This window comes from Podarcis raffonei, chromosome 14 (genome assembly GCF_027172205.1).
Source record: "Podarcis raffonei isolate rPodRaf1 chromosome 14, rPodRaf1.pri, whole genome shotgun sequence".
Classification (NCBI taxonomy): Eukaryota; Metazoa; Chordata; class Lepidosauria; order Squamata; family Lacertidae; genus Podarcis; species Podarcis raffonei.
This window is the reverse complement of record NC_070615.1, coordinates 38728222-38746149: the sequence shown is the minus strand read 5'-3', so window position 1 is coordinate 38746149 and position 17928 is coordinate 38728222. Positions and strand designations below refer to the sequence as shown.

Sequence of the window (17928 nt, the reverse complement as noted above, 5' to 3'; positions counted from 1 at the left end):
TCATAATTTCTGCAGCTTCAGAATGTTCTAAGCCTTGCAAGTCTCCAGGCCTGCGGGTCCCTTGAGCAGACGGCAGCCTTCTTGAGTCAGCACTTGGACCTGAAGTGGGATGGCAAAAAAATTGTGCAGAATCTGACATACGAGGTGGAATCTTCATTATTCTGTTGCATGAAATTGAGTACTGGTTTTGGGGGGCAGGAGGCAGGCAGCTGTGGAGGACTCCCTGGTCCTGAATGGGGTAACTGTGCCCCTGAAGGACCAGGTGCACAGCCTGAGAGTCATTTTGGACTCACAGTTGTCCATGGAGCCACAGGTCAATTCTTTGTCCAGGGCAGCTGTGTGCCAGCTCCACCTGGTACGCAGGCTGAGACCCTGTCTGCCCATGGACTGTCTCGCCAGAGTGGTGCATGCTCTAGTTATCTCCCGTTTGGATTGCGTGGCAAGTCCCCTCCCCCATGTGAAATGAAGACACCGGACACAGAATTTTTAGGTTAATGGGCATAAAAAGGCCACAACTTTATTGATTACAGAATTGGAAGGTATTGGCCTTAGGCATTGGCTCCTATCGACTACCCGGCATGGGGACCGGGGAGGGTTGTCCACAAACCGTGGGAGTCCTGTTGAAGTACGCCAACTAGGATCCCATGGGTGTCACCGCTCTGGCTCAGCTGGAAAGGGGGCAAAGAGGGCGGTCCCCGGTCGTGCCTAGTCTTAAATAGGCTAGGCCATGCCTCCCCGGCCCGCTGATTGGCGGGCCGGGTCGCTGACACGCCCGGGGATTCCCTAACCACGCGGGGGCAAGGGCCAGCCCCCGCGTGTGAGATGTGGGAGGGATTTCTGCCCGCAACCCCCTCTCCTCCCAGGTCGGAAATGGCTTTACTGCAATGCGCTCTACGTGGGACTACCTTTGAAGGTGACTAGGAAAGTACAATTAATCCAGAATGCGGCAGCTAGACTGCTGACTGGGAGTGGCCGCCGAAACCATATAACACCGGTCCTGAAATACATCGACACCCAGTACATTCCTGATCACAATTCGAAGCTTTAAAGTCCTAAATAGCCTCGGTCCAGTATACCTGAAGGAGTGTCTCCACCCCCATTGTTGAGCCCAAACACTGAGGTCCAGCTCCGAGGGCCTTCTGGCGGTTCCCTCACTGCGAGAAGTGAGGTTACAGGGAACCAGGTAGAGGGCTTTCTTGGTAGTGGAATGCCCTCCCATCAGATGTCAAGGAAATGAACAACTACAGTGGTGCCCCGCAAGACGAATGCCTCGCAAAACGAAAAACCCGCTAGACGAAAGGGTTTTCCGTTTTTGCGTCGCTTCGTAAGACGATTTTCCCTATGGGCTTGCTTCGCAAGACAAAGGGCTTGATCCGCGCGCAAACCGCTTTCACCGCCAATCTATCTATGCGGCAGCGGGGAATCTAATAGTAATAGCAATCGATACATTATTAGCGTCCGGAAACACAGCCGGTGGTGATGCTGCCCTGCGCCGCTTCAAAAAGTTCCTAGGCTTCAGCCTTAGAACTGGGAGGGGACCTGGCGGCGACACCCGGCTCGGGGTGGGATTTCCCCGTCTGCGCGCGCGGCGACCGCTAGATCCCGAGGACGGCAGACTGGGCGGGGGGGGGGACATGAAAAGTTTTGCCTGCCCATCTCCGAGGAAGCGGGGGGAGATGATCCCTGTCAAGAGAAGAAGGGGGCACCCATTTGCCAGCAGCCGGTGCCCCCGAACCGAGGCTGAGGGTGGCACCATTGCCTGTCAAAGTGACCGCAAAGGCGAGCTCCGGTCGCGCGGCCGAGGGAAGCCCCGCTGTGGGTCGTCCAAAGTCAGCCCGAGCACGCCACTCACCTAAAAGGCATGGAGAGACGGAGGGAGCGCACGAGGATCCCGGTGAAGAGGAGGCTCCTGCAGCAAAATAAAGGCAGTCGGCAGCCGGAGGGCTCCAGGACACGGAGCTGCGGCAGGGCCGTCGATGGCGTTGCCGGAGACTCCTCCCTCTGGGCCTCGCTCTCTCTGCTTTCGCCGCTGCTTGCCCTGCCTGCGATCGGCCGGGCTCATCGCTCCGCTCTGCAGAGCGCTGCGCAAAGGCGCGGCGGGACAGGTGTCCGGGGACGATTTGGCTGAGCGCGCCCCGGGATCGGAGGTGCGGGGTGCTTGCTGCAGATCTTATCTTCCGGGGTCACTGGGATGGCGGCGGTCGGGGCTTGTGTTATGTAAGCGCGTCAGGAGGGACTGCTTAAGAGGCCGGACGAGGCTTATGCAATGGCCAGATGCTCCCTAGGGATCGAGGCTTGCAGTTGCGGGAACGAGTTTATACCTGTAGCCGCTAAGCCGCTAATAGCCGTGCTTCGCAAGACGAAAAAAACCGCAAGACGAAGAGACTCGCGGAACAGATTAATTTCGTCTTGCGAGGCACCACTGTAATTGACTTTTAGAAGACATCTGAAGGCAACCCTATTTAGGGAAGTTTTTAATGTTTGATGTTTTATTGTGTTTTTAATATTTTGTTGGGAGCTGCCCAGATGGGCGGGGTATAAATTATTATTATTATTATTATTATTATTATTATTATTACTACTACTACTACTACTACTATTACATCACTTGGAGAAAATTGCTTTCATGAACAAGGCTGGGGTAGGGCAGGATTTGCTTTTTGACATATTTCACGGCCCTTGAGCCTGTTCTGCTAGCTATTTATTTATTTATTTATTCTTGTTCTGATGGCGCTGAATGTTTTCCACAAGATCTGTAGGCTTGTGCCCATGGTTTCCACCAAATAATCCTGGGAGCTGGAGCTTCCCCCTCACAGAGCTACAATTCTCAGCACCCTCAACAAACTACAGCTCCCATGATTCTTTGGAAGAAACCAGTTGCTTCAGATGTGTGGTGTGGATCTGCTTGAATTGGCTGGTATGTGACTGAATCTCACCCCAAAACAGTGACAGTCTGGGAGCACCCTTAGGAGCCATTATTAAACAACTTGAGAGTAGTACTCATCAGTGACTGCAGACATCAGAAATGCAGGCACATTTTGAGCTCCTGTTCTATTTTCCCTTTTTTTAAAAAATGTAGAAAAGCAAGTCATTGCACCTGGATAAAATTCAAGTGGAAGCCATTTTGGAAAACATCTTTTCGACTCCATGTTCCAGTCAGCATATCTTGGGGGAAATTGAAACGGACTACTCAGCTTGGCTTCATCATTTTGCAAGCCTCAGAACCTGCGATCTCCCGGAGGTAAGTGATGGGTTGCCATTGCTCTCAAATACAAACAGGGTAATCCTCTGCCTGCCCACTCAGAATGAAGCCCCACTGAAATGAAAGAGGCTTCCTTCTGAACAAACATGCATAGGACTTCAGTGACATGTTCATGCCTCTGCTTTGCAGAGAACAGCCCTCTCTCAATCTGAAAGCATCCTATGTTATCAGAGGGCAGTCAGGTCCAAGTCCAGCTTAAAAGATAAAGAATCCCAGAATTGTAGAGTTGGAAGGGACCCACGAGGGTCATCTATGCCAACCCACTGCAGGGCAGGAATCTTTTGCACAGCATGGGGCTCAAACCCAGGACCTTGAGATTCAAAGCCGCATGCTCTACCAACTGAGCTATCTCCCTAAGAAGGGAGGGCAGGAGGGTCTTGAAGTTGCCCATCAAACATGCACACCGGGTCAGCAGCTGGCTGAGCAAGCAGCGACACGCTGCACCAGGTCTCTGTCTTCCCCACTGCATGGGAATCATTGTGTCTCTGTGTTCCCTTATGGAGGCAGGGAGTGTCCCTCTGACTACCAGTTCCTGGGAAATGCAAGTAGGGGAAAAGTGTGACTGCACAGAAGTCCTTCTTGCGGGCTCCCTATAGGCCTGTTAAAAGAAAAACTGCTGCCTTTTGCTTATGGGGTATTCCAGAGCCCGTAGAGAGTCCTTAAGTAGGTTCCCTATCGGTAGGAGAAAACAGAGGCCAGCCAGAGCACCGTATTTTTCGCTCTATAAGACGCACCTAGTTTTAGAGGAGGAGAACAAGAAAAAAAAAGTTATCTCCCTCTCTGCTCTGCGCCTCTTCAGCAAAGCGGGAGGAGAAACGGAAGGGGCTCCATTTCTCCTCCCACTTCGCTGAAGGGGCACTACGTGCTCTCCTGGCTTCAGCGAAAGCTGCACAGCCTGCATTCGTTCCATAAGATGCACACACATTCCCCCCTACTTTTTAGGAGGGGAAAAGTGTGTCTTATAGAGCGAAAAAGACAGTATACAGTGGTACCTCGGGTTACATAGGCTTCAGGTTACAGATGCTTCAGGTTACAGACTCCGCTCACCCAGAAATAGTACCTCGGGTTAAGAACTTTGCTTCAGGATGAGAACAGAAATCATGCTCCGGTGGTGCGGCAGCAGCAGGAGGCCCCATTAGCTAAAGTGGTGCTTCAGGTTAAGAACAGTTTCAGGTTAAGAACGGACCTCCAGAACGAATTCAGTACTTAACCCAGGGTACCACTGTATTGAGAAGCAAAGCGGCTAGTAAGCCTGATCTTTATTAAAGGAACTGTTGCAACAGAGTGCCCACTCACCACATGCAGGAGGGAGGAGAACCCTGAACAATGGTGTGCAAGCCCTTAAATAGACTTTTGAAATTGCCCACCCTGTAGCCCAAGACTCCCCCAAAAAACATCATACATAGATCCCAGAAGGAGGCAGTCTACAGCAGAAATCCTGCCTGCCAGGATACCTGATAATGGTCACTGATTGCATTACCTGGGCAGTCTGGCCATTCTTTTAACACTTTAATTCCTGAGTCCAGGTTACAGGCTCACTGTATTCATACACAAATACGCCCTTAAGACAGGATTTGCAAGCAAAAAGACAGTGGGAAGGCTTTTTCCATTTGCCTCCCTTACTGCAGAGGAGTATTTGAGGTCACTGGGAGAATCAAAATGGCTTCAGGATTAGTATGGGATTGCTCTCCCATACTATTTCAGGCACATGGTTCATATATTTAGATATGTGTGTATTTATGAATGTTTATTCTATATTTGAGACCTTAAAATTCTTATGACAGGCCTCTAGTTGGCCCCTGTGAAAACAGGATGCTGGACTAGATGGGTCTTTGGCCTGATCCAACAGGGCTTTTCTCATGTTCCATTCCAGCTATAGTCATTATTTTGAAACTGGCATCTATACATAACAATTACCATATGCAATTTTTATGCAAACCTTTTGTGGGGGGCATTTCCTCTTTGGGGGCACCCTGCCTGTCAAGACTTGGAAGCAGTATCAGAGACATATCATTCTTACCCACCGTGACACATGCCTATTCTCCCCCCCCCCCTTTACTTTCCTCTGTCTCTGGTAATTCCACCCACTCTCTTTTCCTAGGCAATTGCACTCTCTGGGAAGCACCAGCTAAACAAGGGAGGTTTTCTCTGGCGATCAGAAGGCAAACTCAGCCTTGTTGGCGGCGAGGGGTCTATCACAGCCGCCTTAAGAAATCGTAGCACAGCCGAAGAGAGGAACTATTCAACAGAGTTTTCAGTGAGTTGTGGGGCAGGCAAGCCTTTATTCATTCATTCCTTTATTTGTATATGTGACTTGGGCCCAGGCTACCTGAGATATCATATCTCCTTATACAAACCTGCCTGGGTGCTAAGAGCCTCATGGGAGCAACTTCTTTCAGGCCTGTATCCCACTCTCTTGGCGGCCCCCAAAAAATGTAAAGGAAAAAACAACTGGATGTACATTTCCAAAATATAAGATGAAAAACAAATAAAATAAAACCTACATACAGCAACAGTGTTTTGTGTTGTGTGGGCTCCTATGATGTAAGTAATGGACCCCACCTGCTAGCCTGCTCCCTAAAATATATCGTTATTAATATACTTCTTCTTAATTGTATTTCACTATTAATATACTTCTTCTTAATTGTATTTCAGTTCAACAATTACTTTGATAAAATACATATTTTGTTATGTGCAAATGGTTTTAGATACCTATTAGGTCCATAAACTACCTTATAGCATATATTCAACACAAAAAACAGCAACAATTTGTTGTTGACAAAGGACAGCTGGACATATAAAGGGCCCCATTACCTTCAGTAGCTTAGGGCCTCATCAAACCTAAATTTGACCGTGCTCTGGACTGAATATCCCTTCAGTCTGATGCAGCAGGCACTTAAGTTCCAATGGCAGGCAAAGGGTTAAGCACTATCTCATTTCCCTGCCTTCCTTTAGTGCAAATTTTCCCCTCCCAGCAGAACTGTTGCAAGAGAAAGGACTGCCGGGCCTTTCTTGCACACCCCTGCTACGTGACATGCAATTTGCCACGACAATCCTGCATCCGCCATAACTATTTGAGTTCAGAAATTACCTTCATCTGCCACCCTTATTGCAAATGAGCATGCACTGCCACCTAGTGGTAAAGGTATTCAGGTGCATAGAGATAATTTGAAGAGTGGACGGGCAGGGGGAGCTTTAAAATTACTAGTAGCTGGGTGGGTGCAGGGCCGTCTTTCCCATAGGGCTTAGTGGTGCATTGCGCCAGGGCGTCGGCCTCTCAGGGGCACCCCAGCGAGTGGAGGAGCTGTGCAGCTTTGCCAGCTGCCTCCCCTTTCCCGGCACTCCTGCCAGCTGTGCCCCACCAACCATATGGCTGGCGGGCACGCAGCTTCCCTCCCAAGTCTCTGTGGGGGATTGCTTTCCTGCAGCAGCATGGGGGAGAGTTGCGCCCCCCCCATGGCTGGCAGTGCGCAGCTTCCCCCCCCTCCGCCGCCATCCATTGTAATTTGGGGGCGCTAGGTGGATATTTGCACCCCGGCGCCACATCTGCTAAAGACGGCCCTGGGTGGGTGTGAGCAGAATTCAATTAGGGCCTAGTGCCTTCTCGCCATACCACTCCAAATCACCATTCAGTATGAGGAAAGAAGAAGAAGAAGAAGAAGAAGAAGAAGAAGAAGAAGAAGAAGAAGAAGAAGAAGAGGAGTAGTAGTAGTAGTAGTAGTAGTTTGGATTTGATATCCCGCTTTACCACTACCCGAAGGAGTCTCAAAGCGGCTAACAATCTCCTTTCCCTTCCTCCCCCACAACAAACACTCTGTGAGGTGAGTGGGGCTGAGAGACTTCAGAGAAGTGTCACTAGCCCAAGGTCACCCAACAACTGCATATGGAGGAGCGGAGACGCGAACCCGGCACCCCAGATTACGAGTCTACCACTCTTAACCACTACACCACACTGGCTTTTGGTTGTTGCATTTGGGACTCTTTTGTTTATAGAAAAGGAGAGGAACAGGTGACACAACAGAATAGTATAAAATTATGTGTGACATGGGGAATGTGGGTAGAGGATTAAAAAAAATGCCTCCGTCTCTCATGATGCTAGAACTCATGGATTTCCAAAGAAGATGAATGCTGGAAGATTCAGGACAGAGGAAACTAAGTCATCCTTCACGCAGCAAATTGTTAAACTATGGAACTCACTCCCACAGGGACGGCCGCCCAGTAGGATGTCTTTAGAAGACAAATGGGCAAATTTATGGAGAAGAACGTTACTGATGGCTACTAGTCACAATGGCTAAGTTCTGCCTCCAAAGGTAGAGGTGGTAACGCTTCTGAAAACCAGTTGCTGAAAATGTTTTTCCTTTCTTTCCACAGCTCAAAGCACCTGATGTTGTTTGGCTGGGTGTGGTGGGAAGTGTGGCTTCCTCAGCTGGTCAAAGTCAAGTCCGGGTGGAGGCGAAGATTGACCCAAAAGAGGCAGTGAAGTTAGCAGCTTCCAAAGGAAAAGGATGCCTTCAATGTTACATGGGATACCTGAAAGGTAAATTTGCTATTCCGTGGTGCTCTGTTCTGTATAATTGGCGTCCAATTGCATGTGGAATCCCTCAAAGTGATGGCCAGTGTGCTGTTGTGGTTGATGGAAAAACGCCTGCCTGGGAAAGATGCCAAGCTTCCCAAGACGCCGGGGCTTCTCTCTGGTGGTCACTCTCTGGCTGGAATCCTCCATCAGTCCAGAGACTTCTCCCTTCTGAAAGGAGCACACTCACTTTCTCCTGGCAACGCATCACAGAAGAAAGAGACAGTCCATAGTCTACTGCTACTTTATTAAGACTGTACAAAACATATCTGCTCTCTGAGCAGTACAGCACAAGAGTCTCCAACTCGACTCAGCTTCTACCCAGAAGCGGAAGAACAAGACTCAGTAACTCCACCCGGTTACACTGAGAACTGGCAGAGACTTCCTGTCTCACGCTCAGGGACATCACATGATGTCAACAATGTAGCTGCTTACTCGCAGCTGGTGGGAACTAAAATCCCAACAGTGGTTAGAGGAGGGGAGCCTCAGGCTCGAATGTGGCCCACCATAGCTCTCTGTGTGGCCCTCAGAGCTCTCCTCAGTCCCCATCAGGGGCGCCAACTTGGGTCCCAGGTTATGGGTGCCCAGCACTTGTGACGTGATGGGGGGCTGCGGTGTGGTTGCTGAGCACCCACAACAATTTTTTGTGGGTGCTCGGGCCCCATTGGCCCCCTAGAGATGGTATCCCTGGTCCTCACCCTTCACTGGCCCTCCCCCATGCCCTCCCAGAGAGCTTCTTGCCTGCCTGGAATATGTCCTGATAATAATAATAATGCCTCTTCCTTTTCTGGAAAGGAAGACCTCTCTGTAGAAAAGTCTGACCCGTGCACTGCCAAAATGTGACTTTCACTTTTTTACAGCAGGCTACACCTGCTGGTCCACCTGCTATTGCCTCTGGCCCCACCCACCATTGAAATGCGGGCCCCCCAGAGGTTGCCCATTAGTCAATGTGGCCCTGAGGCTGGAAGAGATTCCCAAAGCCCTTGCATCTATCTGAGTAGCAGTGGGAGAGCTAGAGATCAAATCCTTGTGGAGCTGGGTGACCTTAGGTCCAACTCTTTCTGTCTCTCTGATTTAACTCCCCTTGCAGTAGCTGGGAAGGGACAAAAAGGAGTTTAGGGATTTTAAAGAAACAAATTCATATGTTGTATGTCTGTTTCTCAATTTGATCCAGGTGGGATACAAATAAAACACAGCTCTTGGTGGGCAACTCTTCTGGGCTGCATCAATAGGAGTATAGCATCTAGATCAAGGGAAGTAATAGTGCCACTGTATTCTGCTCTGGTCAGACCTCACCTGGAGTACTGTGTCCAGTTCTGGGCACCACAGTTCAAGAAGGACACTGACAAACTGGAACGTATCCAGAGGAGGGCAACCAAAATGGTCAAAGGCCTGGAAACGATGCCTTATGAGGAACGGCTAAGGGAGCTGGGCATGTTTAGCCTGGAGAAGAGGAGGTTAAGGGGTGATATGATAGCCATGTTCAAATATATAAAAGGATGTCACATAGAGGAGGGAGAAAGGTTGTTTTCTGCTGCTCCAGAGAAGCGGACACGGAGCAATGGATCCAAACTACAAGAAAGCAGATTCCACCTAAACATTAGGAAGAACTTCCTGACAGTAAGAGCTGTTCGACAGTGGAATTTGCTGCCAAGGAGTGTGGTGGAGTCTCCTTCTTTGGAGGTCTTTAAGCAGTGGCTTGACAACCATATGTCAGGAGTGCTCTGATGGTGTTTCCTGCTTGGCAGGGGGTTGGACTCGATGGCCCCTGTGGTCTCTTCCAACTCTATGATTCTATGATTCTTCCTTCTTATGGTTATGTGGGGGCATGGAAAGGTCAAGTCTTCAAATAGAGGACTGTCCTGTGTAACGTAGGACTCATGGCCACCTGTAACCCAGAGTAGCAGTGATGGTGATTTGGCAGCCTCCTTTTTTGTTTATATTTTGGAAGTTTGTTTAATTTTAATTTTTTTTTTATTTAATATACCGCCCTATACCTGGGGATCTCAAGATATAAAACCACGAAATACCTAATAAAAATAAAAACAACCCAATAGCCACCTCCCACCCCCCCCCAAATTTTTTTTAAAAGGGCATAGGATGTAAATCAGATCAACCAAAGGCCTGGTTGAAAAGGAACCATTTTCGCCTGGCACCTAAAGGTGTATAATGAAGGTGCCAGGTGAACTTCCCTGGGAAGAGCATTCCACAGATGGGGAGGCACTGCAGAGAAGGCCCCGTTCTTGTGTTGCCACCCTCCAAACCTCTCGAGTTTGTCTGCAACTCTACAGTTCTGTGATGATTTCTACCGTTTTGCAATGGCCGCTTCCTTCCTTTCCTTGATTTCACATTTCTCTTTTTCCACCGTGACCGCAGGAGGCTTAAAACTTTGTTCTTCTCTTGGTTCTTGCAGCGGATGCTGAGGATGGGCTGGAGCTTGAGGCTTGCACAGATGGCCAACAGCATGCCGCTTTCAATGCCTACCTTGTCATTAACAGAGAGAGACGAGAGGAAGTGGGTCACTTGGCCCTTGAAGCCTCCAACAAGAGCTTGAGCTTCAAGGCCCATGGCTGTGGAGGTCCAGTCGCTAAAACAGAGGTGTGGTGTTTTCAAAAACAATGGGACTCTCCAGATCCCTATTTTGTTCTGCGCTTGTTATTATTTTTGCTCAAGATGGGATCAGGGCAGTTATGTTCTGGTTTTGTGGTGGGGAAAGACCATTTCTGGCATAAACACCTCCATCCTGTTGCTTGATACCAGTTGGCCTCGGAGACCAAGATTTCTTGGTGGGGATGCACACATTGCTGTGCCAGATGTGGCCAGCAGTGACCCTGGTGATGGTACCCCTAAAGTGAGAGACACCAAAGGGGTCTCACATTTGGGGGTGGGGCTGTGCTAGGGTCAAAGACCCCCACCTGCTGCTGTTTGAGCCAGGAGATTTACCGTACTTTTCCGTGTATAACACGCCCCCATGTATAAGACGACCCCTATTTTGGGGGGACTCCAATTTAGGGAAATGGGGGGAGATTGCCCAGAGTTGTCAAGCTATTTTTTTGCGAAGGATTTCCCAGGGTTGTCAAGCCATTTTTAGGATTCTTTTAGGGGCAATTGCCGAAAAACAGTCAAAGAGAAAATCATCGTCTTCTACACAGAAAAGTACAGTACTCCTAGTGGTTTGGGGTTTTGTTTCTTGGTGGCTAGATGGAGAATGATTGTGTTTGCTGAGGCAGGTAAGCACCTAGTCATGTGCCTGGAAGGGAGATTTTGAGATCACTTAGTGGAGGGGTGGGGTGGAGTGACAGAATCCCAGTTTTGTGGTGTCAAATCATGGGTAAACATGAAGTAAACATGATCCACAGCTGGACTCTAGACAGTGGAAAATGTAGTTTGATTGTTGAGAATGGTTAGGCAATCCTCATTTCCCATCACAGAGCTACAGTTCCCAGAGTGCCCTAGAAAGAGCGATTAACTACTAAACTATTCTGAGAACTGTAGCTTTCTGAGGGGGAATAGGGGACTCCTAACAACCTTTATCACCTTTACCAAATTACACTTCCCAGGAGTCTTTGTGAAAAGCCATGACTGTTTAAAAGTGGCATGACACTGCTTTAAATGTTAATTTGTTGAAATAGTGCCTTAGAGATCCCAGACAGTGAGAGCTAGGCCTCGTGTTCACCTTAGTAATCTTTTCAAAACCAGTCGTCTTCTTTCTGATTCTCGCAGTCAAAACTGAGTAAGATCGCATCCGATCTTCAGCACAGGCTAGTGGCAAAGATCAAGAACCTGGAAGGAGGCCTCCAGGATTTCAGGAAATCGGTAAGAAGTTGGCAGCAACTATGGCAAATGATCAGGGTTAGCCCAATAACATCTGGAGGGTTACAGATTCACCATCCCTGCTATATGAAACAAAAACAGTACAACTGTGTCTCCTTTCTTCATTGTGTACTTGTAAAAAAAAACTGCAGCCAATTAGTACACTTCTTGGTTTGGTGCAAACCCTGCAGGTGCAACACGTTGACTTTCTCTATGATGCTGTTGAATGGCTTTTAAAAACCTCCCAGGAAGTAGCAGGAATCCTCCAAAACAAAATGAGAGGAGTCGTCCAGTTGTGGAAACAGAGTGGAGTCAAGCAAGTACTACAGAACAGCCTCCCACTTTACCTGGGCAAACTTCAAGTCATCATACAACAAATGCAGATGGAGATGCAAAGTAAGCAGGGCAGGGTGGAGTGATTAAGAAAAAATAAAAAAAATAAGGGCCTAGCCAAAGATGGGGACTCTCAGGTTCAGGGGGTGGGGAGGTATGTGGCCCTCCGAGCCGTTCTATCTGGCCCTTGGGACTCTCACCAGACCACGCCCCCTCCCCAACTACCTCCCTTCTTCCCAGATGATGTAGCCTTCACTGGCTCTGCCTTGCACCTTCCTTGTATATTTTTTGCCTGTACAAAAATGTGTATTATTAGAAGAAATTTTCAAGAAATTGCTGATGCATTTTCACAAGGACGTTTTAAATAATAAAATTTTAAAAAGTGACGCAGAAATTTGAAGAACTGAATTTCAGGGTGGGGAAAACGAGAAGCTGAAATTGGCAAATTTGCCCATCCATTCAAGTCATGTATGTTAATTTCAATAGGTCTACTCTGAGTAGGAGCAGTGATGGATACAACCCTTTCCCCACTCCCCATCACACTCTCTTCCCCGCCCTGTTTCCTTTTTAAAAGAGCCATTGACAACACTGAAGGATGCCTATTACGACGTGACGTTGAAACCTTTGGACGAGGTGTGGCAACAGAGGACGGAGGAGTATCTGAAGAAACTCCAGGCTTTTGTGCCCATGCTGGTGAAGGATGTGTGGCTAATGGAGCCAATCCAGGTTTCCCTGAGAATGTTGAAAACTGCCTTGGATATGGTTGGTATTTAAAAATTATTTGTTTCCAACAGGAGTTTGCTTATCATACAATCACAGAATTGTCAATTTGGAAGGTCTCTTTTATATGTGGCAACCATTTTGTGTTGTGCCAGGCCCTCATGACCGCCATTTTGTGTTGTGGTACGCATCATGAAGTTTTCCATTTCATGATGGGTGCCCGCATTGCTTTCTCAAAATTCAAAATATGTCCCAGAACTTGGCTCTCATCTTGCCATGGCAAGGCGGGGAGGTGTCAGCAAGATTGTCACGTCCTCACGTCTTCAGACTTCAACCAGCAGATTTCTTTTTAAAGATACACACTCTCTGCCATTGCTTTTTAAAATTAAAAAAAAAAATCCAGTTTAAATTTAGCAATATTAATTCGTTGGGTTTGTGTTCTTTTTACTCACCCTGCAAAACAGGCAACACAACAGATGCTGAGCTGGGCAGAAGCCAAATTTTCCAGAGCAGTGAACAAGCTTCAGAAACCTTTATCAAGCCTCTACAGTTTTTCAGCCAGGTAACACTGTGGAATGATTGCACTTGGGTGAGTTCCTACAAAATGCAGTGTTTTATATATATGCCCACGCACCCATACTTTGGTTTTTCAAACAGTTACGTTTGCCACATGGCATGGCTGCCTGCATCTTGCCTGGACTCTGACGTTGCCACTCATTTCCCATTTGGGCTATTAACTGGGTTGCCTTCCCAGCTGGGAAGACCCCAGCAGAGTAGATGACAAGCAAACAGTGCAGCTGTGTCTCCCTCTTCACAAAATGGTGTAGAACTGTCCACTGAGCCTCACAGTTAATCGGGCAGTGATGGCTCTCTTCTTGGATGGCCTCAAAAGAGATAAATTCATGGAGGATTAGTCTATCAATGGCTATGAGCCACAATGCCTATGTTCTGCCTCCACTGTATGCTAGGAATTGCAAATGGGGAAAGTGCTGGGGGGCTCAGGTCCCATTCGCGGGCTTCCCAATAGGCATCTGGGTTGTGGGACCAGAATGGGCCTTTGGCCAGACCTATTGGGCTCTCCTGAAGTTCATACGGTGCCTTGCAGAAACTGCTCTGTGGAAGTGAGATTGCCAGTGAAGCCTAAAGGAGAACCCACGCTGGACCTGGCAAACATCACAAACTATCTCATCGAAGAGAAACTTATGAAGCCCTTCCGACGGCTGTACAGCATCAACCCAGCTGCGGAATATTACCGATTCAAGCAAAGAATTATGGAGAGCCCGTTTGAGCGTAAGTCTTCTAAAACCCCTAATTTCCATACACTTCCTCTTATCTCATGGGGTATAAGACAGAAAGGAATGCACAGGAGCTGTTACAACAACAACCCCACTGTTCCCTGCATCTCTGCAATTTCCTTCACAGCTTCCACTTTAATTGCGCAAACGTAAATTTCCGCTATGCACTTGAACCCTTCTTGCAAAATGCTGGAAGTGACCTCAGTGCAGATGTCCAGGCCAATGTTTGAGGTTAGGTCCCACTGCCTGGAAATTTCATAATGTACCCTATGCTCGCTGTGGACCCTCTCCTATCCTAGAATGGTGTGTGTGTGTGTGTGTGGATAGAAAGCATCTCTGGCTTAGCCATTTCAACATGCCTTGTATGGAGAAGGTCCCTGGCATCTCCAGAGATGGCTACAAGGGACTCCTTCCTACAATCCTGGCAAACCACCACCTGTGGAACAGTACAGAACTAGCTGGATTTGAGGGTCTGGCTCAGTTGAAAGCAGCTTCCGATGTTCAGCTGGGCCTGCTTCACAGTTTAGGCTTGCCATATATCCAGAAAATTCTGGACATGCCAGGAAATCGGATGCCTAAAATGTACCCTGTGCTCGCTGTGGACCCTCTCCTGTGATTTATTTTTTTAAAAACATATCATTTCCAACAATCATTTAACATAAATTCTTATCTTATACAATATTTTAGACTTCCATCAACAATCTCTGAAGATTTTCCATACTTTATCACTTATTCTGCATTTCTTAATTTCTCTGTTACTTTGAATTATCATTAACTAATAATTCTCTTCATAATCTTCATTGCAATATTTCACATAATCCTCCTTACAGAACTTCTTGCAGTCCTACTAGCGTAATCTGTTTATTACAGTTGCTTTTTAGATAGTTCAGATATTTACTCCAGTCTTCTAAGAATCTCTGATCCCACAGGTTTCGAATCCTTCCTGTTAATTTATCTAATTCTGCATAGTCCATTAACTTCATTTGCCACTCTTCTTTCATCGGTAATTCTTCTTGTTTCCAGGGAAATTTTTTGAATTTTAAGAGATGTCCAGAATTTCCCGTACATATTTTCCTCTGAGCAGCAGAAGGAATGTCCCCCCTTACATGGGAGACCCAAAGCACCCCCCTCCCCACATACAGCAGCCCCAACTGAGGAGGAGGAGGGGAGTGCAAAGGACCGTGGAAAGAAGGCGAGAGCGGCCCCGAGCGCCCGCCAGCCATCCAGAGAGGAAAATAAAGATGACTCAGTTATCCTGCCCCCACCTTCCTCCCCCCTCAAGAGCTGCTGCATTCCCTTCTCGAAGCTGCCTCAGCTGCTGCCTCGAGGAGGACAATTGCTCCCCTTTCTAGGACACAGAGAAGGAGGCGAGAAGCCTGGCTAAAAGGGAACATGGCATGTTATGTACTGAGTTGAATAGGATCCAAAATGCAGCAGTCTGATTGGTCCTAGAAAAATGCAGCAGTATGATTGATCCGCAGGAGCCACCCAATCCAGCTCCAGGTGGAAGTGAATCCGCAACCTGATTGGCCTACAGGAGAATCCCGGAATTAGCCAATCACGTGTGGCCCATTGTGTAAATAATGTATTTAAAGCAGATATTTTGGGGGAACTTTCATTTCCTTGCTATTATGAGCTGAATAAGGAGCATGAAATCCACACTCGACTCCGAGTATATTTCAGGGCACCTGTGGCTACTTGCTCAGGAGCAGGTCCAAAGGAACTTATCTCCTCAGTCCCACCCTCCCAAAGCAGGGTGGAAAAACCTCAACAAGGAATCTCCCTTTATTTCCCTGCTAGAGGAAGAAGAAAAAGAATTGGCTCTTGAATTTTTTGTTTGTTTGTTTGAATTTGGAAAATGTGTCCTCTTTCTTTGTTTCCTAAGAAAGTTCAACAACTTTGGGGGTGTTAGGGATTTTGCTTTTTGAAATATGGCAAGCCTAGCTGTTCCAACACAGGTCGTGGGTGGTTTAGTGACCCCACTTTTCACATCCTCCCAGATCATGCCTTGTTGATGGGGAATAAGCACCTGAGGACATTCGACGGGAAAATATTCAGTTTGACCTCCAAATGCAGTGTCCTCCTGGCCAAGGATTTTGTTCATGATGCATTTACTGTAATATTAAATCTGACCAGCAGTGGCAGACGGTCACTGCACATCACCATGAATGGTACCACTGTTGTTATCTACCCAGAACAGAAGGTAACTACAAGGTCTTCTCCATTTTTACATCTGTGTCTTAACTTTGGAGTGCAATGAGTGGTATTTATGCTTTCCAGGTTTTAATTTTGTATTTATATTGAGGAGGTTCTTATTGATAGGAAATGTGGGCTGACTAAAACTATAAACCAGAGGAAATTGTTCTGGAGTCTGTCCAGTGTTAAGTTTACATACAGATGAGAGTGGGGGGGGGGGAATGGGTGTGGGGCTGCTAAGGGGTGGGGCTTGCAAAAGTATGTGCCCTGGAGTGAGTCCCAAGGACCAGTGAAAGGGCTGCATTTGCCCTCTAGATCTGAGATTTCCCCAACCCCAGCTGTGCCCCAAAGGCCTCTTGTGGGTGCAATTTAGGTGGGAAGATGCAGAATTTCTATAATAAGCCAAGGCCACCTCACCAACTTATTGCAAACCTCTTTGCATTCTGAAAACCCAGTCTCATTGTAACTTATATTCCCCTTGCTGCTTTTAAATAGATCTACAAGAAGTACAACTATTCCCTGTCGGAGGAGAACTGCCAGCATTTTGACATCCCTCCTGAAGAAAATGGCCTTGCAATCCAAAGATATTCTGATCTTGTAGAAGTGTCCCTGACCGATGGGGCTTTGTTTTCATGTGATCTTCGCTATGACATCTGTACCCTTACTTTGGATGGATGGCACCATGGTTTGTACTCTGCGTATTGAGCTAGGTGTGCTGGATAGCAACATAAGAAGCCATCGCTTCCCTTTCCACCCTGTATATGCCACATGCAGATCAGTTTCTGTTCTGCTGCAGTTTGTCTTCTGCCAAAACCTGATATTCGTCTTGCTTTCCACTATGGCGAAATTATGTGACTAATGTAATATATCTCCCACCAAACTTAGTTTAGGGCTGCCATATGCTGGGAATTTTCCGGACAATGCCAGGATTCGGCCCTTGTAAACAGTACCCAGGCAGAAATTGCTGAAATGTCTGGGGAAATCCGAATGTATGGCAACCCATGTCCATGTCAGACGTGTAGATTTGGGCGAATTTCCTTAAAAATAGCTCAAAACTTCATCATCATTTTGAGATTTTGCAAAAGAAGCTCGACAACTTTCCCCCCACTTTTTGAATATCGCAACCCTAGCTTAGTTGAGCAAGTAATGTTTACAGCTCTACTTTAAAATGGGGGCTGCGGGGGGAGAGATGCTACAAGGTCATCTCTTGGAATTTCCCCAAATAATTAGTCCTTAACCAGCATGAAACATCCCACAGTCCTGCCCTTTAAGGTGGTAAGACTTGCTTTCTCTTGCATTTTTAGGCGTGTCTGCCGGTCTTTTTGGTACCAATGACAATGAAGCGGGCAATGAATGGATGCTTCCAGACCATTCCTATGCTGGCAGCGTGCAGGAGCTCGTGCATGCATGGCAGGTATGCCAGCGGCGCGTTTACATTGCAGAGGAGCCACTGAGTGTTGTGGGGAGGGCCGCAGCTCCGTGGTAGAGCAACTGCTTGGCACGCAGAAGGTCGTAGGTTCAATTCCCGGCATCTCCAGGTAGGGTTGGGAGAGAAATTCCATCGCTGAAATCCCAGAGAACCCCTGCCAGTCAATGTAGACTGTTAAGTTGTGGGTGAACATATCAGACGACACAGCGATTCTTCCAAAGCAGCTCTTTATTTGTAAGCTGGAACAGAACTAACTGAGGAGCTCAGTCAGCCTGCTTATGTAGAGCTCCAGAACAATGTAACTGTT

The 17928-nt window shown here is 47.6% G+C and overlaps 1 protein-coding gene across 5 annotated transcripts in view; it reads left to right on the top strand.

The window, feature by feature from the left end:
• LOC128401423 (uncharacterized) overlaps nt 1–17928 on the top strand; it is a 95266-nt gene that overhangs the window by 74250 nt on the left and 3088 nt on the right. For 2 of the 5 annotated variants that reach the window (XM_053364448.1, XM_053364450.1), the window contains 13 exons: nt 16–144; nt 3080–3241; nt 5364–5519; nt 7634–7799; nt 10249–10433; nt 11559–11651; nt 11840–12044; nt 12556–12743; nt 13166–13263; nt 13807–13991; nt 15997–16199; nt 16688–16877; nt 17497–17606. In XM_053364448.1, the coding sequence (XP_053220423.1) occupies nt 16–144; nt 3080–3241; nt 5364–5519; nt 7634–7799; nt 10249–10433; nt 11559–11651; nt 11840–12044; nt 12556–12743; nt 13166–13263; nt 13807–13991; nt 15997–16199; nt 16688–16877; nt 17497–17606 (2070 nt within the window). Of the gene's footprint in view, nt 1–15; nt 145–3079; nt 3242–5363; nt 5520–7633; nt 7800–10248; nt 10434–11558; nt 11652–11839; nt 12045–12555; nt 12744–13165; nt 13291–13806; nt 13992–15996; nt 16200–16687; nt 16878–17496; nt 17607–17928 lie in introns of those variants that run through there. The other 3 variants (XR_008327470.1, XM_053364449.1, XM_053364451.1) reach the window with 3 other exon arrangements.